Source organism: Cyprinodon tularosa, unplaced genomic scaffold (assembly GCF_016077235.1).
Source record: "Cyprinodon tularosa strain WSP-4 unplaced genomic scaffold, ASM1607723v1 ctg94, whole genome shotgun sequence".
Classification (NCBI taxonomy): domain Eukaryota; kingdom Metazoa; phylum Chordata; class Actinopteri; order Cyprinodontiformes; family Cyprinodontidae; genus Cyprinodon; species Cyprinodon tularosa.
Window position 1 is genome coordinate 1,584,591 of NW_024039718.1, and position 22,440 is coordinate 1,607,030.

A 22,440-nucleotide genomic window follows, 5' to 3' on the forward strand; every position below is an offset into this window, starting at 1 on the left:
CTCCTGTTTCAAAGCACAGATTAAGGTGGAAGCAAATTTTTTATGCAACCGCCATAAATGTTAGACCATAGTTGAATACTAAATATTTCAAAGGTCCTAATCTGCAATCAGTGAACTTAATGATGGCATGGTGTTCCCTTAAAAATTCTCATTATCAGAAGCTTACAGTGTGAATCCCCAAGGTGAGAGATGACAGCAGTAACAACTTTAATAAAAAACTCCTCCAATAAAGTTTCCTCAATAGTTTACCTTAAATATCTTTAAAAATAAATTAATTAATTTATATAGCATTTATATTTACAATAGAGAGTAGGAAAAAAAGTTGTGAATTTAAGAGAGAATGCTAGAGGAAGCCGATAAAGAGGAACTGTTTTCCAGCCTAAGTCTGCCACCTTGTGTCTAGAGCCTAAATAACACACAATATGCACTTGTCATTTTATTTTAAATTAAAGCAACTTCTGCTTGTCTAATGTAGGGAAATGTTTGCTTTATTTTTGCATATAATCCATCCATCCATCCATCTTCTTCCACTTAACCGTCAGGGTCACATCAGGGCTGGTGCCTATGTCCACCAGTCGATGGGCAAAAGGTGGGATACACCCTGTACAGGTCACCCTTCAATCCCAGAGACTACTTTGAGTCTATATTACATAAAATGATGTAAAAGTTTAGTTTGCTTTAGTGCCTAGTTATATGATTTATTTTGCTCTTGGACTCAAGCTTTCTCCTCAATCCTCCAAACAAATGACACCAAATTAGGTAATATAACCGTAACTCTCTTTAAGGCTAAATGGAAGATCACATATATTTCTTAGTGCTTCATATTTAGGGGTTCAGTTTGTTTAAACTTTTTTTTTCCATCATTTTTTAGCTAAACTTGAGCTGTATTTTCCTACACTTTATCTATAATCCACTCAGCTTGTCCCTAGAAGACAGGGGTGATCCTGCAACCACAGGGTTGCTGGTTCAAACCCCAAGCTCCATCTGTCTCATTTGTTGTGTCCTTGGGCAAGAAACTTCACCTGCATTGTCAACTGCTGGTGGCAAGCAGGCCCAGATGCATCTGTGTATCATAGCCTTGCTTCTCTCAGGGTGCCCCAGGACAGCGGTGGCTACAATGCAGCTGTGGCTACCGTGCAGCTGTGGCTACAGTGCAGCGGTGGCTACAGTGCAGCGGTGGCTACAGTGCAGCTGTGGCTACAGTGCAGCGGTGGATACCGTGCAGCTGTGGCTACCGTGCAGCGTTGGCTACAGTGCAGCGGTGGCTACAGTGCAGCTGTGGCTACAGTGCAGCTGTGGCTACAGTGCAGCGGTGGCTACAGTGCAGCTGTGGCTACAGTGCAGCGGTGGCTACAGTGCAGCGGTGGCTACAGTGCAGCTGTGGCTACAGTGCAGCGGTGGCTACCGTGCAGCTGTGGCTACCGTGCAGCGTTGGCTACAGTGCAGCGGTGGCTACAGTGCAGCTGTGGCTACAGTGCAGCTGTGGCTACAGTGCAGCGGTGGCTACCGTGCAGCTGTGGCTACCGTGCAGCGTTGGCTACAGTGCAGCGGTGGCTACAGAGCAGCTGTGGCTACAGTGCAGCGGTGGCTACAGTGCAGCGGTGGCTACAGTGCAGCGGTGGCTACAGTACAGCTGTGGCTACCGTGCAGCGTTGGCTACAGTGCAGCGGTGGCTACCATGCGACTGTGGCTACAATGCAGCTTACCACCATCCATACATGAGCATGTGTGAGTGACCTGTTGGTAAAAAGGACTACTTATCCACCTTCTGCTACTTTTCGACAAGCTCTACCTGCTCTGTTTTAGGGCTTAAAACTTATCCATGATGACTGCCAGAGAATTCAAATTTTCAAATTTGGTTCATGGGAGCAAGGGATCAGAGAGCTTCAGCATTCTCCTTCTCTCTCTCCTCTTTGATCCTGATGGGCATCCACAAGGTATAAGCTTTTGAGATGCTAATAAGCTTCTCACAATAAGAAAAACATAAAGACCTCATATGGTTATTCATTACTACAATAGAAAAAAATCCTTTAAAGTGCTCAGACTCCAAAAACAAATGTACTCTACCAAAAAAGTTTTTTTTTTCCTGAAGAAAAGAGGAATGGCACTTAAAAAAATCTGAACAAATCTTACAGCCCAATTCTAAAATGTATGGGAAGGGGTAGAGATGTTTCACTATCACTCTGGTTATGTCAACACCTAAAACTTATAAATTGTATGATGAAAATACTTTAACAGTTCTGTGAAGAACATTTATAGCATGGTATTCCTGAATTCGATTATGGGTCAAAAGCTTTAAAATGTAAAAATGAGCAACAATAGGCAGGTAGATATTTATTCAATATCGACAAAAAAATGAAGTGATCGTCGTTGAGCACCAATGTGGAGTTTATGAAATAATAAACCCCACTAACTGAAAGACGGGTTATGTCTAGTTGTTTGGAATTGAGATGCATAAAAAATGGGTGAGGCTATAAACGCTGATGCCTTCATGCTGCACTACTTTTTCCCTCCAGCCCAAAACACTCAACCTAGAACCGCACTGCAGTTAGAATCAGATAAATAGAATAAGGAAAATACAGCACAAGTACTGCAGTATTAGACATTAGAGACATGTAAATGCATTGCAATCTAGTTATGAAACAGAGAGCTCGAAGTGAAAGTGTAAATCATACGTTTCAGATTAGAGTTCAAAGATTTCATATAGAGATATCTGCTTAGCCAGCTCACTTTTAATATGTAAAAATTTGTAGTTATTGTTTTTTAAAGATTTGGAATTGAGAATTGATAGAAACTGAAATCAAAACAAGGAATCAGAATCAGAACCAGGATTGTTCAAATTCAAACTATGCTCAACTCTACTTGTCAGGTTTAGGCATAAATGCACCAACAAAAATCAATGTACGGTAAGTCAAATTAAAGTCCTAATATGGATAGAAATTCAAATCTGTGTGTGTTTTTCTGTCTCTGGGTTTATTTTCGTATGAGTGGCAATGTGGCAATCCTTGAGGCTTGGTGGACCTAGAGACTGCAGGGCACTTTAACCATGTCTCCTAACTTGAGTTGACTAATGACCGTAAAATATAAATTAAAGGGTTTTCTGATTGTTGGTTTTTAGCGTTCTGGTAGTGTAGCTTAGGACAGTTTACTTAACCAAGAAAAAAAAAAAGTAAAATTACTATTTTCAGTTCTATGTACAAAGTGTAACGCTTTTAAAATGCTACACCGAACTGTATTGGTTTTGCAAATTAAAAATTACTTGAGGACTATGCACAGAATTTTGATTGAGAATCTATGTTAAAAACAGAAAATGTAACTTAAGTATAGTACTGTACAAGCAAAGCAAATATTGATTAAAAAATCTTTGAAGCACCAAATCCGTTTTTTGTTTATTTTTTCAATAAAACTGGAACACAGTACCATTCAGCCTTGAGATCCACCAGATGAGCTTAGGGGAGGAATGGCTAAATTATAAAAGAATTATATGACTAGTTTCTGTTCCCTAACACTTGGAACTGATGCTCTTACAACTCATGGTTATTGTTTTTTTTTCTATTTGTCTTTGTAGTTCTGCTGTGTAGGTCAATAAATAAAATGAGTCTTCAATTCACAAATACTTCTAAGAATTTATATTTAATCATGGCTTACTTCAGCACAGGCAATAAAAAGCTGTTAAATGTTAAATTACTACAAAAAATGTTTTGTTGACATGATAAATTCCAAATGTGATGTATTATTTAAACAGGGTTACGAAATATGTAATACAATTTAATTAAAAACTATGAATTTGACAATTTAGATATAAGACATTTTAATGCAAAGCAGTGTGCTGGTTTTCCCGATAGCAGTGAAGGCAACACATGTGAAGCGTTCGCGGCCCCATTAATAAATTCCTTATGAATATTACACATTTTATTTTTCATTAACACGCAGGATTCTCGTGTTATTGTATAACATGTAATTTTTTTATTTATTGAAATAATTCCAATCAAGCTACATACAGTTAACGGACAAATATTCAAAAGTTTATAATTAATCGAGGAGTTTATTAAGTACTAATTGAGATTTCCCGATAAAAATGAAGGCAACACGGGCGAAGCGTTCGGAACCCTGCTCAAGAAATGTCCTCATTCGACGTCAGTGCCTCCGCCACCATGTTGGATCAGGAAGTGGGCAGAGCCTTCTCAAGACTACCGAACAGAGCTTAACGTCTACAGACGGCGTCTGTTTTACATCGACCCGTCTTTCACCTCCTTTATTTTCCGACCTCTAAAATTCGTTTTACATGCAGTACGACTTCCTATCTGACCGAGGTAGGCCCCTGTCTTCGAATCCGACCGTTGCTCAGCCCCAGCTATGACTTCTCTCACGCAGAGAACCTCGGGCCTCGTCCAGCGGCGGACCGAGGCCATTCGCAGCGCCGCCGCCGCCGAGAAGGAGAAGGACTCTGGCGGAGAGGAGGACGAGGCGCGCAGAGGAGAAGAAGAAGAGGACGAAAAGGGAGACTCGAAGGAAACCAGACTGACGCTAATGGAAGAAGTCCTACTTCTGGGCCTCAAGGACCGAGAGGTGCGGGCTGTCCGTAATCCTTTAACATATTTACTGTTTACGTTGCGTCACTAGCTAAATGTCATCTGTTTGTTTTTTTGCCTTTTTTATCCCGGTTGCTAACGTTCCCGGAATTTGTTCTGTATTCAATTTGAACCGTGAAGATGTAAATTCGGTTTACTCTGTTTACCGTCGTGCAACGTGTCAGTTGTCAAGGTGCTTATTAATAGCCGTTCAGGTTTAATATGTGTGCTGGTACGGTTCTCTCACTTCCGGTTCATCACTTCCAACGTCTAAACATACCCTCTTTGTTTAACGAGCAACGTAGCTTCCACGGCCCTCGTTACCTGAGCAGTTCTCAGTGTGTGGGGTCCCGTGGAACCTGGAAGTGTTGCTCCATGACTGACTCAACACGTCAGCTAAGCGAACGTGTGTGTGTTTTTCTTCTTCTCCGCCCAGGGCTACACGTCTTTCTGGAACGACTGTATTTCTTCCGGCCTCCGCGGCTGCATGCTGGTAGAACTTGCCCTCAGAGGAAGGATACAGCTAGAGGCCTGCGGTGTGAGGAGGAAAAGCTTGCTGGCAAGAAAGGTATTATTAAACTGTTGTACTTTTGATACCAGTTTGAAATCTAGTCTAATAAGCTTCAGAGATTTAAGGAACATTTTGTATTATTCTAGTTAAGGAAGCCTTCCTTGCCTGTCTCGTATTTCCTGTTTCTGTGAGATGTAAATCCAGTTTAAAGTTAAAATGACATCCATCAACAATTATGTTTTGCTAGGTTATCTGCAAGTCGGATGCTCCAACAGGAGATGTGCTGCTGGATGAGGCCTTGAAGCATATTAAAGAAACTCAGCCTCCAGAGACGGTGCAGAGCTGGATCGAGCTCCTCAGCGGTAAGATAAGCTACTGACTTTGCAAACCAAAGCTTACTATCATCATAATACTGAACATTCTGCTCTAGTTTGACTATCTTGTTTCCATTGAGTCTGCTCTACTATTAAAGTAGTTTTTCTTTTGATCTTTGTTGTTTCAAGGTTTCTGCGAGGTTAAAACAAGTCTTATCTGTCTTCCTTTAACACTTTATTCTATAGTTGTTCTTTTTTTTTTTTTATGCACTGTAATATAATTATTTTTCAGGAACTACAATCAAATTACAAGTTTTGTCATGGCAGGGTGTATATCTAACGGAGTTGCTTATGTAAAACCCCCTACACAGCTGTAAAGGTTGATAAGGGTAAAAGCAATAGACACTCATGACAGAATCTAAAAACGCAAACATAATTATAATAAACTTAAGGTACTGGTTAGTTTTCAGTTTAATGTGATTCTTATCTTTCAGCCATATTGGGCTTGCAAAGGACATGAGTATGTGTTCTATTGAAAACTATATTATACACTTTATAACACCATTTAGGGAAATAAACTCAGAAGTATTTGCTTTTTAAAATCATCTAAATGACCAGTTTAAAAAAAAAGTATAGTTTTGATATCCATTTCTTAAGTATGTGAAATGTTTAGCCACTAGAACATTGTTATACATTCAATTTTAAATGTAAAAGCATTGCACAATAAGCTCTATACATTATTTTCTTAAACTAGTTGAAACATTTAGACTATAAACTTGGGGAATAATTGTTATGTTTGACTTGACGACAATCCAAGTTGGACCGGAATGTTTATTTTTTTCTGTGAGAATAAGTTGTTTATCTCTGCATAATGCATGTTTATAAGCGCAACTTGAGATCTGAAATAAATAAATAAAAAATGGTGTGGGGGAGTATTTGGCTAAAGCCAATTAGATTTTCATGTAAGTAAAATGTCATTTGTACACTGTAAACAATCTCCTCATACTATTCAATTCCACTGGATGTGGACTGGAAGGTGAAGACTTTGGATTGCATTTCCTGGATGTTGGTGTAATAATAAATTCTGTTCATACAGTTAATCAGCAGTCATAAGAAAATATGAGCTTTGACTTTAAAAAGTTGACCAGATTAAGAACAGCCACTTGATGCACAGGTAGAACTGAATAAATAACCAACGTATTGCTTAATTGTTGTATTTAAAGCCTGTAAGTAAACTACTATAGCACGAGGACACAGTGCAGGGATGCACTGAGCCAATCCACGCAGAAGCGCTCTGCTCTTAAGAGGGTCACTGTCCGAATCCGCAGCACTTATGCACTGCTGCACCATTTTTAATTTTGACATATCTCCATTAGTTTATGGAATAGATTCCTCCCCTGTAAGGAGATGGGGGTAGATCAGATTGTCAGTCCAACCAAGAACTCCTTCAGCTTATGATCTTTACTACTTATGGACAGTGAGGCGATTGTTCCTTTATGGTTACCTCACCTAAACAGTCTGCATGTTCTCACAGATCTGCCCCATTTTTTCAATACTTTGAACACACTGATTAATGCTTACCATTTTTGATTTTACAATGTTTTTATCTGGCTTTGAAGCACTTTGGTCTTCCTGGTGTTATTGTGAAGTGCTATATAAATAAACTTTGATTACCTTATTCATCCTTTCACTTTGCTTAAGTATGAGTTTGATTTCTGCCCTCTTGAAGTTGTCACCTGGAAAAAAAGGGTCTGTTACCTGAAGGCAACATGGTGCCGTAAAGAGTATTGCTTATTTAAAAAAAATGCAAAAAAAAACAACCTGTTCTTAACAGTTTGGTTTTGTGTCGACCTGCAGGAGAGACCTGGAATCCCCTGAAGCTCCACTACCAGCTCCGAAACGTTAGAGAACGCCTGGCTAAAAACTTGGTGGAGAAAGGTGTCCTCACCACAGAGAAACAGAACTTCCTGCTCTTTGATATGACCACACATCCACTCACCAACAGCACCATTAAGCAGGTATTATGAGGAAATATTCATCCTTGGTTCATCAAAAGCTGTTATCTGGATTAATGGTTACAGGTTTGGATGCTTGGGAGGATTATGACTTAAAATATAATGTTTCTGGATCACTACAACATCGAGTAGCGATTGTATGAATAGTGTTCACGCCCAGTTTTTCAACTGGTTTGACCTCTTGCATAGTTTAGTTACATTTAATTGCTTTGATTATTAAAATGCAACATTTCTCTTTTGTTGCCATTAGTGCTACAACTAACGACTACATTGCAAATTGATTAATCTGTCGATTCTTTTTTTTTTTTTTTTAAATGATTAATGGGATAGCAAAAGATACCTTGAAGAAGATTTTTTTTTTACAAAATAAAACCAGGGAAAACTCAAACTTTGCCTCTTGAGGAGTTCTGGATAGATCATATTGACGCACACTTTTTAAAAAACTTTAAATGCAAAATGTTTTTATATTTTATTTACAATCTTGGTATAATTACTGCTCTGAGTTGCTCTGCTAGCTGAAGGCATGTTTTAGAGTCTCTATACTCCAGGTAACGATTAATTGATTACTAAATTAGTTGACGGTTATTTCAATAATCGATTAATCGCAATTAATCCGATTAATTGTTTCAGCCATGGTTGCCAGATTTTGTGACTTCTTACCCTGCAGAAGTATTTATGCCTCCTGATCTTATTCACATAATTTTCAGCCTCCTTTGCTCTGATACCACTTAGTAAACTGCAGTGCAACCAGTTGCCTTGCAAAGTTACCTCATTTAGAAATGGAGCCCAGTTCTGAGTAATTAGAATCTTACCACACCAGATCTATCTTGCACATGGCAGACAGAATTATATTTTTAAAAGAAGTAAACAAACATTGCCCCTTACAGTGAACATGCCTCCCCCCTTTTAAAAACACAGTGGTGGCAGCATTATCAAGTGGGGATGCCCTCCTTGAACAGAAATGGTTAAACTAACTAAATAAGCTGCAAGGGACTTTGGACTTGGGCTGAAGTTTGATTTTTGGCAGAGAATCTGCAGCAAGAATTGAGAACAGATGGAGGTTGAGGAATTTTGCTGTTGAAAAGATGCACTTCCTGGTGCTGCGAGTTTTATTACAGTGAAATTAGATTTTCTAAATGATAGAAAAATGGATGTTAAAACAGTAAAGCAAACATTTAGTGTTTTCTATGTTGAAAGGAAATGACACAGGGATTTCAGGTTAGAGCAGTCATCAGTATTGCATCAGTTTGTGTGACTGTGGGGCAACTGTGTGTGCAGTACTTGATCACTTTTATCAACTTATTCAGTATTTAACCTGGACTAAACGTAGTAGAAAAAAAAGGGTTAAATGATAAGTGATAAGATGTTGCATGAGGATGGGACTATTTCTTGTCCTCCTATTCTATATTATGCATTATTCTGAATGAGAATATTTTGTTTTGAAAGTATAATTTTTAAGATTATCATCTGTGACTGAATCAAAAATGACCACATGAATTAAATTTATTTGAAGTTGTGCAGATTGATCATACTGGTTCCTCCAGAATGAGGAGGTCTTTGGATCTTCTAGCTCTTCTGTCTTACTGAGAATTAAATATTTTAGTAATATTTGTAAACTTCCAAAGTGCTCCTTATGCCATCAAGATGTGAGATAAAGAATAATAAACACATCATCCTCTCAACGTTTGAAATTAGGTACAGTAGCTATACATGTAGAGTTCAGGCTTAGTACCTCACAAACTTGCGCTTTATCTCTATTTAAATGAATATTTTTTTCTCTGACTGCTGTATTTTTTTTATCTGTGAGCCTGAAACCAGATTTCAGGCTTATGAGCTAAAAGCCATTTTTTCCTTTACATTGTTAAAATCTGTCTGTAGGAAGTGTGTATTCTAGCTATGTTCCTAGGTCAAAAAAAAAATAATTAGGTCGAAACATTTGTGGGTCAGATGGCTTGATTGTTGTTTTATAATAACCAATTTGATAACCGCTGGATAAACCAACGGTTCTTCAGTTAACATGATTTATTATTTCAGACCAAAATTATATCCCTACATTTCCATTTTTTAATAGAATTTTAAATTCATTTTAGAAAATATAGAACATTATCTTACTGTTTTGCAAAAGCAGCAAGAGAAGGTGGAAATTTTATAACAAATTTAACCTAAGTTTGATTACTATTAGGAGCAGTACAGGTATAACAAGCTGATCTCTGCTGAATCCTGTACTAGTTGGGCTTTATACTGTTTCATTCAATTGTTTTTAAGCTGCAGAAATATGTTGATTGCTATAGATGAATCATCAAATGTAAGCAGAGATATGCAAAAAGCTGCTGAAGAGTATTTTTTTCTTCTTTTTTTTTTAAACATATTTTTTACTTGCTATTATTTGCATTAATTGCACTTTAAAAAGCAAGCTCTCTTTTCCTGTAAGAAGTAAACTTATGTAGTGGAAGGAATTTGGCATCACCAGGGACATTTGATGTAATTGAGGTCCTATCTTTATGCACCTTAGATTTATAAACAGGATTTTTGATATTATTGTTACAAGATTTAAATATGTACAGATAGGTCCTTTATTTTATATCAACTGGAATGATTTTAACTTATAAAATATCTTATGGGTCTGCTGTGTAGATTTAACAGCTTTGTTAGGATGAGAACTGTTTGTTCTACAACACTGTGTGAGTATGAGGTCCTGTGAGCTGAAAAAGTGTAGAAGAAGGTATGAACCCCCTTTTTATGTTAGAACACATGGACCCAAAAACCAACAGACTATTCTAATAGATAAAAAAAAAAAAAACAAAAAAAAAAACGTTTTTTGTTTTTCTTAATTTTCATTAATAAACTCAATCATATCTGCTCATTGAGCTCTCTAGGTGATCTTGTGCATTTCTTTTATCCACCCCAGCGCCTTGTCAAGAAGGTCCAGGATTCGGTTCTGGAGAAATGGGTCAACGATCCTCATCGCATGGACAAGCGGGTGCTCTCCCTGATTCTTCTGGCTCACTCATCCGACGTTCTGGAGAATGCCTTCGCCCCTCTCCAGGATGACCAGTATGACCTCGGCATGAAGAGGGTCCACACCCTGCTGGAGCTGGAGCCTGAGAAAGAGAGCCTAAAGCCCAACGCCAATGAACTCATGTGGGCTGTGGTCGCTGCGTTTACTAAATGAAAACACCGAAATGGTCGGGACTGGAAAGATCTGGCTGTGGGCTGGCTTATTTAATTGGTTGAAGGACTTATTGAGACAGACTTCAAGTAAATAAGACAATCTATTCTGGTTGAGGAGCCTGTTTATACATCTATTCTGGATGACGTTTTTTTTGGTGGTAGTCCATATTAACAATTTGCAGTCTTATTGGTGGTGGGCTTCACCAAGTAACTGTTGATTGGATGGAAGAGTGTCTGAATGGAAAACAACAGGCTGCTTTCACAGAGATGAGGTAAGTGATACGCCACCGTGGACTGTGGATCTTTTCGAAAACATCAACACTACGAGCGGACGATCCTCTGCTTGCACAGGATGACACCGGAGAGCAGAACAGGTAGCCATTGTAGTCCTGATGAATTGGAAGAAACTGACCAGGGTGAAGTTTCTCATCAAATAGAGAAAATAAAACATCATCTACATTGCTTCAAGACCTCTTCACGGTCTGCAAACTAGTCTCCGTGTGCCCCACCGTGCTAATTAAAGGATTAAAAGATGGAAAATCCCATGGCTTTAGATGCTCTTTGCACTCTCGTAACTCTCCCACCTCCACCAGCTCATTCCCACTGTGTTGGGGAGAAATTGCTTACCGTTACTGTTAGAACAGACTACCTGAATGTTTTACAGATCTCACATTGTTTTGTCCTTCAAAGCTTTTTGATTTTCCTTCCTTCTTTCTCATTTGTTCCTGAGGAAGAACAGAAGGACAAACTCCCATAATTCAGTCCTTCCACTTTTGACGGCAAGCTGGCTCATTTGACCCACTAAACTTAAATGAAGAATTTATCCTCAACTGTATTTAAATAGAAAAACAAATTATTTGTTGGTTTTTCCTTTTTGCCAAGGGTCCATTTTATGTTTATAGAACATGGCAAGTCTCACCATTGCTGTTTATGTTGCTAGCTAATGCCTGAATTAGCCTTTCATTTATCACCTATTACGCTCAGTCTTTTACCTTGTTGGCTGGATTGTGTTTCTAGGTATTTTACAGGGTTGCATAAAAAATAAAAACTATGAACTTTAAGAGAAAAGGATAAATAAAAGCTCCATATGTATGAGCTTCTGCTTTCCCTTTTGAGTGTGAAATAACACCTAAAGTTGTGGGCAGAAACTAATCTCAGATTGGGGTCTCCCATGGTATGAAATGCGTGGATGGCTACAGAAATAGGCTAGGAATCTTTCTGCAGGACTGTTTTGTTTCGATGTAGTCTCATGTCACCTTTTTCCCACTGAATACTGGTGTGTTTACACACTTGAGGATGTAAGAGTCTTGTTCATGTGGAGCAACTGTTCAAATCAGCTTGGAAATTTTCAGCGGCCTCATCTCCGACTTGGCTGATCCACAAACTCGACTAAACCGTTTTCTGCTCGCAAAGGAAATCACGTCGGAAAATACAGTAAAACCATAAAAAAGTATATTTTTTATGTAGATGGTGGCTTCTAAAGGCTCCATCTATCATCTTGCTTTTTTTTTTTATACATCTAGTCATAAATCACAGTTTTTGTAAAGAGAAACAAACAGCATTGTTTTGTTTTTCCTTAAAAGTAGGCGGAGTGGTTATTTGAGCCTAAATCAATCCAGATGAATGAAAAATGCAGTTGACTGGAACAAAACTAACACAATTTAGAGCCAGTCAGCTTAAACCTTTTTATTTTTACAATCAAATACGTGATTACATTACACATAATTCAGTTCTAGTCGATGTAATCTTTGTATAATATGAGATTTGTTTTTTGTTTGATGGCATAAACATTTTCTTTCTGTTTGGTTTTAATTTCTTCATGCAAAATACGGAGGGGTGTGAAGAACTGTTCCAATGCGTTTACAGCAGAGACCATGCATGCTATCGGTGGAGGGGCCGGGTTACTTAACGGATGTAGCTACAGAGAACAGGCTTGTATGTAACTATTTGTCCTTTTAAGTGTACGATCTAATGGAATTTAATGAAAGGGATCTAATCTATCCTCTATAATTCTGTATGCTTTTTTTGTATTACCACAGAAAATAAAGTAAGGATCCTTTAAGTGCCTGAATTCACACTGTTTTGATGTTGTTTTTGTCTTTTTTTTTTTTTAAAGCTAATTGATTCCATTGTTTTCCATAAATAATTTGCACCCACATGTCTCACAGGGTTTTTATTCTTAAGTCTTGGTTTCTTAATTTTAGATATATTCTGTGCTTTTCTTGTTTTGTTTTATTTGCTTTTGCTTCAGATTCTCATGAGTGGAAACAGAGGATTTTCCTTACATAAAAAATAACTTTTTGCATATCAAAAGCTAACCCTAATCAGATCTAGTTGAACATGTATTAGAGAATTTTCCCCATGAAAACTATATTAACTGATGTTTCACATCATGTCACAAAACCACAAATGGATATGTTTAGAATTTACATAAATTTAGCACAAAGTAGCACACAGATCTCATGAAAAAGTATGTCAGAAACTGAAACTCTTATAGATTCATTACTCACGCCATGGAATATTTCTTATAATTTTCATCATGATCAGATAATGAAAACCCAGATGTCTGAGAAAATTTGAATATTGCTCAAATAGTTAAACAAAACTCATGGTGTCAGCTAATTAACTCAAAAATACCCACAAAGGTCTCCTGAGTCTGTACTAGTGTCTAAGGTTAGTGATCTTAACAATCATGGGGCAGACTGCTGACTCCTTCCACAAGAACTGCTAAGAAGCTGCTTGTTCAAAGAAAACGTTAAGTGCAAGGAAAACACTTTGTAAGGAAATATGACTGAGCACCATCCATTTTAAGTTGGGTAGTTGCAAAAAGAATGAAATAAGGCTCAAGTCTTTACACTAAGAGCCACTATAAACAGACACATGGTAAACAATGGTTACAGTCAGATGGTGCATTTCTCCTGTCAAACCACTCCTCAATCAGAGACACCCGAAACAAAAGATGTAATGTTCCTCAGTAGTACAAAGTCCCCCTTTCAGACAAAAATAATGTTGGCATTTCACTTTGAAGTCAAGTTCCACAACCTTGGAGGAGAGTGGAGAGGGACAGAATCCACATTGCTTCAATTCGAGTGGGAATTTACTTCCATCACTGATGAACTGGGATGCATTGTTACCTACTGGTGTTGGTTTTTAATGTATTTTCTGAAGGCTGCAGTGAACTATAGATTTTATAAATGTAATGAAGCAAATCCATTGTTTTTAAACTGTTACTAAATTCCCTTTTTCTGATACTCATTTACAAAATAATTGGATAACTGAAGCCACCAGTTCATCATTTAAATGAAATATGAGTACAGCTCAGAAGATTCTTAACCCTTTATAGGGAAAGTTACCACTTTTGATCACTTGTATACCCCTTAGAAATGGAGTCCCCCTGTCCCTTAGTGAAGTCTAGAAGCACAAGATCTACATATATCCATCCATTCAGCAGGTCTAGAAGCACAAGATCTACGTACATCCATCAATTCAGCAAAGATGCTGCTTTTTGGTTGTACATCTTATTTTGGCATTTCACCAATTAGCTGAGCCCTTGAATGATATTACCTACTGTAAATTAAGTTGGGGAAAAAAGAATAACAGGTCAAGAAAAAAGGTAAAAAGCTGATTGAAAAGTTAGAAGGTAAAGCTAAAGGGTTAATATGCCTCTAAAGTTATGTTGTATCTAAAAAACGTTGGTTTCATTCACTGTTTTTCATGAATTTCTTATAGAAGCACTTTTGTTATTTTCTTAATATATTAATGCAAGTTGCCGTTTATTGTTATTACATTGAAATTAATTTTTGCCATCAAAATATCCATATTTTTTTAATGTTACAAAGATAATAAGGTCTCATCCCCGATTCCAATAACACACTACAAAAATGTGAAAATGTCTTAAAATAAGTGTATTTACCCTTAATGTGAGTAGGTAAATAAGTAAATCTCCCAGTGGAAGAGGCATTTTTATCCTTTAAATCAGATTATTTGATGATATTATGCTCTTGAAATAGGAGACTGCACTTTTCCCCCTTATTTTAGATGTACATTTTCTTTTTACATTTGCAAAGTGTCTCATTTGCCTGCTCATTCATGAAAAAAAGCATTTAAGAGAAAATTACTTAATTTAGATAAAAAGATTTAAAGTCTTTCACTGAGTGCCATATAAAGGGTTAAGCATCCAACATGCTTTATATTCTATTGCTGTGGCTTTCAAAAACATGTGTTTCCATATTATTTCCACTTGGGGGCAGTGTTGGCAAATGGATGAGGGGACAGAACAAGACATTTTTACAGCAACACCTACTTCTTTTAACATTAAAACAAAAGTATTTTCATGACAAGAATCAAGGTCAACTTAATTACTTAAAACAATCACTTAACCTGAATATCTAAAAAAAAAAAATCCAAATCAGTGAGAAAATAGTGAAATATACTTACATAGAGAAAGAAACGGGTTTTTGTTATAACCCTCAGAACATTAATGCTGATAGAGTAACTTACATTTTTAGTTTTTATAAACTTTTTAATTGGATTTGTAAAATATATCTTTTAGCTTTTGTTTTTTCTTAGTTTATTATGTATAAACTTAATTATGAACATTTTTTAACCTAATTTACATATTAAACACGGGCAACATTAAATTACTGGTGCTATTCTATGAAAAGTTAGGATTTTAACCTATATACATACTGAGATATAATCTGACTACGTTCAGCCTTTCATCGCAAATAACACAAAATATTTGGGACCTTTGGACACCTATTGATAAATATGTCCTTTTAATATGTAAAGTAATACTTATATATATTTAAAGTAGTGATATATAGAAGCTCTTAGTTTTCCTTTCAAAACAACGACAACTATAATCCATGTTAAAAAAATGCAGGTGGTTCAGAGCCATGGTTTAACAGAATAATTTATTTTCAAGAACAAAGTGCTAGTATAACAGCATTAAATACACCTTCTTCCGGATTAAGACTATAAAGAATAATCTTACAGTAAAAATATCCATTCAGATATGCTATACCCAACAACTGAACAAAGATTTCAAAGATGACAGATCCATTTAATGTCAGGATATTTTCATATCTAAAGAAATTGGAACTTGTAAGTAACAATAACAAAAAGTCATAAATAGAATAACCATAAAAAAACAATAATAGAAACTGTAGATAAATTAATTGTATCCCATTAAACAAATATAGTTCCAGTAACTTAAATGTAAATCTTACATTAACAATCCACAAAAAACATTATATGAATGTATTTGTTTCATTGGTAACCTTTTTTTTAAACAATTTTGTAACGTAACTTATGTCGTTGCAACAACTGTGAACAAACAAACATGCTGTAATGATTTAGAGCATTTGTGTGTTTGAATTCCACAATCCTCGGTTGGTCACCACCATCCAGATGTTCTTCTTTGGTCCACACGGCCGTATCATCAGCTGCCTTCCAAATGCCATTTCTGTATCCCATCTTGTGCCAGTCCACAGTCCGTGCCGGCGACTCCTGGGAGATCTGTCAACATTGGACATCCGTCCCGAGTTTCACCGTGTCATCAACCAGTAATGGGTTCAAATCCAAGAATTTGTTTCGTTTTGATTTCAGGACAACGTCCCTCTTCCTCATGATTCCTTCCAGCTGGTATCATTTTGACGTCTGGTGACCGTCTCATAGTTCTTGACCAGTAGTTCCAGCAGTTTGTATCTCCAGTAGAATCTATCTCCAACTTCCCGCAACTCTAGTCCGCAGAGTTTAACGGCGGCGGAAAGATCTGTTGGGGGAGGAAAAATAGTCACATTTAGGTTCACAAAAGTTAAGACCTAAAGAAAAGCTCACACAACTCAAACAAGTTTAAATAAATCCTCTTGAACTCACCGGGGTTTTCAACCTTGACTGTCATCTTCACCGAGAGAGTTTTAAACGTACAGTGTCTCTTGAACGCGGAGCTTTTAAAACGCCTGCCGTGCTGTTTTGACAAGGAAGAACAGGTTCCAGCTATACATAGGAAGTCAGGCTTAAGTACCGAAGAATAAATATGACGTAGACTGAGGAATCCCCTTCTGTCAGAGCCAAAGTCCTCCCACTATAAACCTTATGTTTATGATGTTGTTCAAAACATCTCTTGCCTTGCTTGTATTATATGGCACGTATTTTTTTATATATGCTCTCTTTCTAACACATATGTAATGAATAAAAGTACTAGGAAACAAACAAATGTATTAACAGGTTAAAAGCTTGAATAGTTAATGAGGTCACAGCGCAAAGTAAACAGCAACAGTCACATGATGGCAGGTGACATCATTTCAAACCCCATGTTTTACTATATGTAAAATAATCACCTTTATATTATAGTATCTATCAAGAATAGTGAATCTAGTTGGACAAATTAGACAGTTCACACGAGGATTCCGAACACTACCGTCCTTTTAAAACCAATTTAAGCAGAAAAACAGAGAATACTGCGACATAAGGTGTAACATGGGATGGGCTAAGTGAAACAAAAAGTAGCTACTGCACAAGGAACCTGAACATGTCAGAGCTTGTTATTGTAGTTTCCACTGCGTTTCCAATGCTATCGGAGGCCTGTTGGTTATGTTAAAACAATATGACCTTATTTGGCAGTTCGTTCCTACAGAAGTGACATTGTGTCTTTTTTTAAGTTTCACTACCCTACAGTGAGTTTAGATTGCAATTGTTTTTTTGTTTTTTTGTGATGTGTTTTTCTGGGTACATCTTTAGTCACTGGCACCTAAAATGAATTATGCCCTCTAAACGTTTGATATAAGGGTTGCCAACTCTGGGGAAATTAAATAATGTAGACTTCTTGGCATTGTCTTCCTTCCTACTGATATTATGAATTTATTTTTGCCTTTTATTGTGTGTGAACTCATTTTGTAAGCTTTACTTTAAACCTGAGTTAAATTAGACGCCCAATTTCGTTTCCCGATATGGAACAGTTCCCTTTTTTTAGGGGGCGTTGGCAACCTTATGTACATCCTTGTACACGAGTTATTCTTATTCAAGGTTTGTCGAGTATAGCTGTTTTTGAGATGACATGTTTTAACATTCTAACTAGGGCCAAAACTATTCATCGGATTAGTCGTGACTAATCGATTATTTAAATAATCGTCAACTAATTTAGTAATCAAGTAATCGCTACCTGGAGTATAGAGACTCTAAAACATGCCTTTAGCTGACAGAGAGACCCACTTAGAGCAGTAATTATATCAAGATTGTAGAAAATATATCAACATTTTGAACTTAAGGTAAAAAAAAAAAAAGTTTTATCTATCAGTATGCTCTATCCGGAACTCCTCAAATTGAAAAGTTTTAGTTTAACCTGGTTTCATTTTGTAAAAAGTATTTGTAAGTAACCTTTTTCTATGAAATTGTTAGTAAAAAAAATAAATAATTGACTGATTAATCTATTTGCAAAATAATCATTAGTTACAGCCCTAATTCTAACAGAAGAGGCTCCTGTATTTTTATTTCTTAAGCATTGTGCATTCTGACCTAGCAGAGACATACTACACTTGTATAAAAAAAACATGTACATTTATTTTTTATCTTCAGATGATGTGTTTTAAATAATTCAATGAATTTGATATCATATTAGCTCTTCAAACCAACCTGGAGTGATGAAACAAACCAGCAAGTCTATCCATAAATAACTCAAAACCCCTTTAACAGTTTAATTCCGACTGTAAGTCCAGATGAAAGGCTGTTTCATGACGTCAGACATGACATTCTTGTTCAGAAAACCTCTCTCTAGACTAAATTGTTCCAATTCTGCAAAAAAGAATGTGTCCAACTTCTTCCATAGTAATATAAGAAATTAAACGTCTGTATTGCAAACGCCTGATGGCAGTTGTTTCCACCAAGGCAATATTCAAGTCAAGGTTGGCTGGAAAAGGTTTTCTTTCAGTGAATTAAAAAAAAAAAAACATAATAATTTGGAGACTCAAATGTTCCTTTTCAGAAATTATATTTAAGTTTGATGATAAAACATCTAAGTGTGACATGAAGCAAAAACAGGAAGATATTTGTAAAATAGTTCACAGCATTATAAACCCAAAGGATCTAAGGTATGCGTTGGTAAATTGGTAGAAATGCTCATTTATTGTTTGAAATGTGAACAACACTATGAGTATATGTGTTATTATAGAGTGCTGTTATTTCAAGTGACCTTGAAAAATCTGCAAAATGTTACTTTCTAATTGAGTGAGTGACTCTTCCTCTTGTCTGACTTCTTCCACGTTGTAATTTCCACATGACAAACTGGTCACGTGGCTTGGGAAGGCGTGCCCTATGCAGTTCATAATAGTACTATAGAATGTGCTTGAGCAAGCTGTGATCACAGTGCTGACGCTGATGCTGTTTTAACAGTTTAAGCTACTCAGAACATGCTTATAAATTAATGGGTCCAGCAAAACACTTACTGATTGGAAATTCCAGCAAAGCTTTAATTCTCAGTCATATTTAGCTGGATTGGAACGGTCATAAACCTTTCTTAGTTTCTAAAGGCTGGAAACTACAGATGTGAGTTCATGTGGTAATACTATCAACATTTTGATTAATGATTTTTCTCTTTATTTAATTGACTTTAAAAAGGCATAACAAAAAAAAAGATACTACGCTAATTTAACTCTGCTGCTACAGATTTAAGGTAGATTGTTAAAATAACTAAACAGGTATTGAAAATGTTTTATCTAAACTGTTTGGAGTTCAAAGAGGTTGATTTTGGGAACCAGAAGAATATGTTTTTAGAGCTTACATTTTAACATGATCTCTAATGACCAGTGGTGTCAAAAGTACTATATTTGTTACTTAAGTAGAAGTACAGATACTGCAGTTTAAAAACACTCTGGTAAAAGTTGAAGTATCAATTTGACCTCTTTACTCAAGTAAAAGTGAAAGAGTATGTGCTCCAAAAACTACTCAATTTATAAAAGTAATAAAGTAACCTTAAAAAACAAAAACAAAACAAAAAAACAGCTAGATGCCACTATACGAACTGAAAGCTCAATTTTTCAACTTTTTGAAAACTTCTGTGAGATAGGGCCAAGGATGAGGGAGGTCTTGTTGGTCTCCGTCTCCCGATAAGCTCTCGCCTGTGTCCGACCTTTCAGACATTTCAACATCTTTTTCTGAATCCGACATTGTAGCATGGCATAGACAATTCACGTTTGCAGTTTGAAGAACACCTGCTTGCTTCTGATTATTTTCTTTGGCATCAGCACAAATTTGTCAAATAGCTAAGCAATGAGTGTTTGCATAATGTGACTCATCCAATTACACTAGTTTTCACTAGATGTGGATGGCGCCATTCATCTGCATTGGATGGAACATATGACGTTAAATAAATATTTATAAACATTAAACCAAAGCCAAGAATAACGAGGAATGTTTGTTTTAAAAATGTAAGGAATAGAATGTACAGCTACGGGTGTGAAAATGTAATGAGTAGAAGTCAGAAGTAGGAGGAAAAATAAGTAATGGAGTAAAGTATAGATACCTAAAAAGTGTACTTAAGTACAGTAACAAAGTATTTCTACTTCTTTACTTCACTCCTCTGCTAATGATAAACTATAAAGTAAAACAAACAAAAAATAGGCTAAACTACCTTTCTCATACCTCATCTAACTATTTTCTACATTTTGCTGCTATAAGCTTACTGTAGACTTCTGGAGGATAAAGGGGATACTTTTCATCATTCTGCTTCATCCGATCTTTATTCTCCCATTCTGCGGTATATGTTAGTTCCACCAATAACTTTATGCTCTCTGTGCTTTTTTCTTGTCATAGTTGCTTCATCTGCTCTGTTCCAGTTTGACTGTGACACCATCCTGGATTGAAATTTCTGCTGGGCTCCCACTTGTGGATTTAGTTAACAGTTGCCTTTTGTATCTCTGCTTCTAATTCCTTGAACCCCAGTCGGCCTTGGCAGATGGCCAATCACACAGAGCCTGGTTCTACTGGAGCTTTCTTCCTGTTAAAAGGGAGGTTTTCCTCTCCACTGTCTTTACATGCATGTGAGGGGTGGGTGTCAGAGTAAGACTGGATTGAGGGCTGCATGGTGCTGCATTTTAGCACTGTTGCATGTTCTGCGGTTGCATGCGTGGATTCTCTCCGGGTACTCTGGTTTCCTTCCACAGTCCAAAAAACTAAATTATCCTTAATTGCCAATGTGTATGTGCATGGTTGTATGTCTGTGTCTCTGTCTCGCCTGGTGATGGACTGGAAATCTCTCCAAGGTGTACCCTGTACATGTATAGATGGAAAGGGGGCATTACTTCATTGGAGATCAATATGTAAAACTATACTATATATAGCTGAAGCAGAGGGACGGCTGCTTCTTTCTAAAAGTGCATCAAAGTTATATTTATACACAAGCAATCATCTTAACAGAGGGTATAATACCTATCAAAAGTCATACTGTGTACATGCTTTGAATGTTGTAAGATATGGTTTACAGGAATCAAAGGTTACTTTGACTAGAACTAAAAGTCTCAGAACGACACGTTTTAGTGAGATAAACAAAAGTAAATAAGTTGAAAGGTAAATAAAATATGGGGCTTTTCTGCAGACTACATGACTTAATAATTTTCCTGTTCTTTGTAAGTATAGTTTTAATTATTGCCATAGCGTTTCTGTACACTATCATCAATTCTGCTTGTTTAAAGTATCTCACACTAACTACCTTTTTTTTTATCAATTCTGTCAGCAGTGTGACTCCTCTGGACTATGCAGATTAATTGACCTGTTATGTCAGTTTGAACTATAATGAAGCTGGTGAGACAATAAACAGAGGAGCTTCAAAGAAGGAAGTCCAGTGTGAGAAAAGAAAAGGAATTTATTGAGCAATTTGGCCTAAAGGACGTCCAGGAAGGAAATGCAAGAACTGCAAAATATGGCCAGAATATAAAGCCATAAACAGGCGGACAGCAAATGAGTGAATTATTAATAAGAGTAGAATACAGGGATAACGTTGATCCTGCATTGGGAAAAAAAAAGAAAATCATGTAAATTAGATATACTGAGGAAAGGGAACATTGTCATACTGTAGATATTGAAATTTGCATGATTTGTAATGCTGATGTAAAATATGGCAACCTGTATCTTCATAGGGCCAAACTCGTACACCACTTTAACAAACTATGTCCCAAAGCGCGACACTTAACTCCTACAAGCTCCCTGGTCGCCTCTGTGTACAGCCCCCTGCTCCCTCAGGAGGGGCTTTAAAGAGGAGGACAGATATCCCCAATATGGGCCAATTAAGGGATATATACTGTAGTATTTGTTCTTCTTCTTCAGAGGTAACTGAACCTCTATTTAATCATCTTTAAGGGAGGTTTCAGGTCAAACTATGAACATGTTTAGTCTATGAATTAAAAAAAGGGTAGAGCATTTAATCACTGTTACCAAATGCCTTTTGTCCAACCAAAAAAGGTTAAAATGCATTTATCTCTATTGTTTTAATGGTCAAAGGAACTTAGAAACGTAAAATCAAAAAAGTTAATATCCATTGAAGTGAATCCAAAGTTAAAAAGAATTGCAAGCTAAGAATTAATTTATCCCTCTCCCTGTGTTCATGAAAAAAATAACTATTTCATAATATTGTTTAAAAAATAGAGACCGGATTCTTTACCAAGTCTATACATCCATTTATTTTATTTCTATGTTATTGCTTTTGTTTGTTTTTTTTGTTAAATAAAATTTTACATATTTAATATTATACTGTCATCATGGCTGGAACACAATTAAATATTCCAGCTGTCCTGCTGGAAGAAGAATGTTTTTGCAGTCTATCAGGCATGCTTTTTAATTTTAACTTTCCCACTTCTCATCAACTC

At 36.6% G+C, this 22,440-nt stretch overlaps 1 protein-coding gene and 2 long non-coding RNA genes across 3 annotated transcripts in view; 1 reads left to right on the forward strand and 2 right to left on the reverse strand.

Moving 5' to 3' along the window:
• Positions 1-5,080, reverse strand: part of LOC119776542 — a 24,420-nt gene extending 19,340 nt beyond the window's left edge. Inside the window, exon 1 of the long non-coding RNA XR_005279792.1 lies at positions 4,896-5,080. This is a non-coding gene — a long non-coding RNA (uncharacterized LOC119776542). The remainder of the gene's footprint in view (positions 1-4,895) is intronic.
• Positions 4,132-12,657, forward strand: LOC119776541 (Golgi phosphoprotein 3-like). The gene is made up of 5 exons (XM_038274996.1): positions 4,132-4,569; positions 5,008-5,139; positions 5,330-5,444; positions 7,254-7,414; positions 10,320-12,657. Exons 1-5 carry the CDS (start codon positions 4,357-4,359, stop codon positions 10,581-10,583), a joined length of 885 nt encoding a protein of 294 aa, XP_038130924.1. The 5' UTR covers positions 4,132-4,356; the 3' UTR covers positions 10,584-12,657.
• Positions 12,658-15,479: 2,822 nt separating this feature from the next.
• On the reverse strand, positions 15,480-16,624 carry LOC119776574. The gene is made up of 2 exons (XR_005279796.1): positions 16,463-16,624; positions 15,480-16,358 (listed from the first exon to the last, which is right to left on the reverse strand). It is a non-coding gene; the product is annotated as an uncharacterized LOC119776574 (long non-coding RNA).
• Between the last annotated feature and the right edge of the window lie 5,816 nt (positions 16,625-22,440).

What these genes read in the sequence shown, in the direction of transcription:
- LOC119776541 (XM_038274996.1), top strand. Translation starts at nt 4,357, where the DNA reads ATGACTTCTCTCACGCAGAGAACCTCGGGCCTCGTCCAGCGGCGGACC. An exon ending in TGGGCCTCAAGGACCGAGAG is followed by an intron (nt 4,570 to 5,007) that starts GTGCGGGCTGTC and finishes TTCTCCGCCCAG; the next exon opens with GGCTACACGTCTTTCTGGAA. An exon ending in CCAACAGCACCATTAAGCAG is followed by an intron (nt 7,415 to 10,319) that starts GTATTATGAGGA and finishes TATCCACCCCAG; the next exon opens with CGCCTTGTCAAGAAGGTCCA.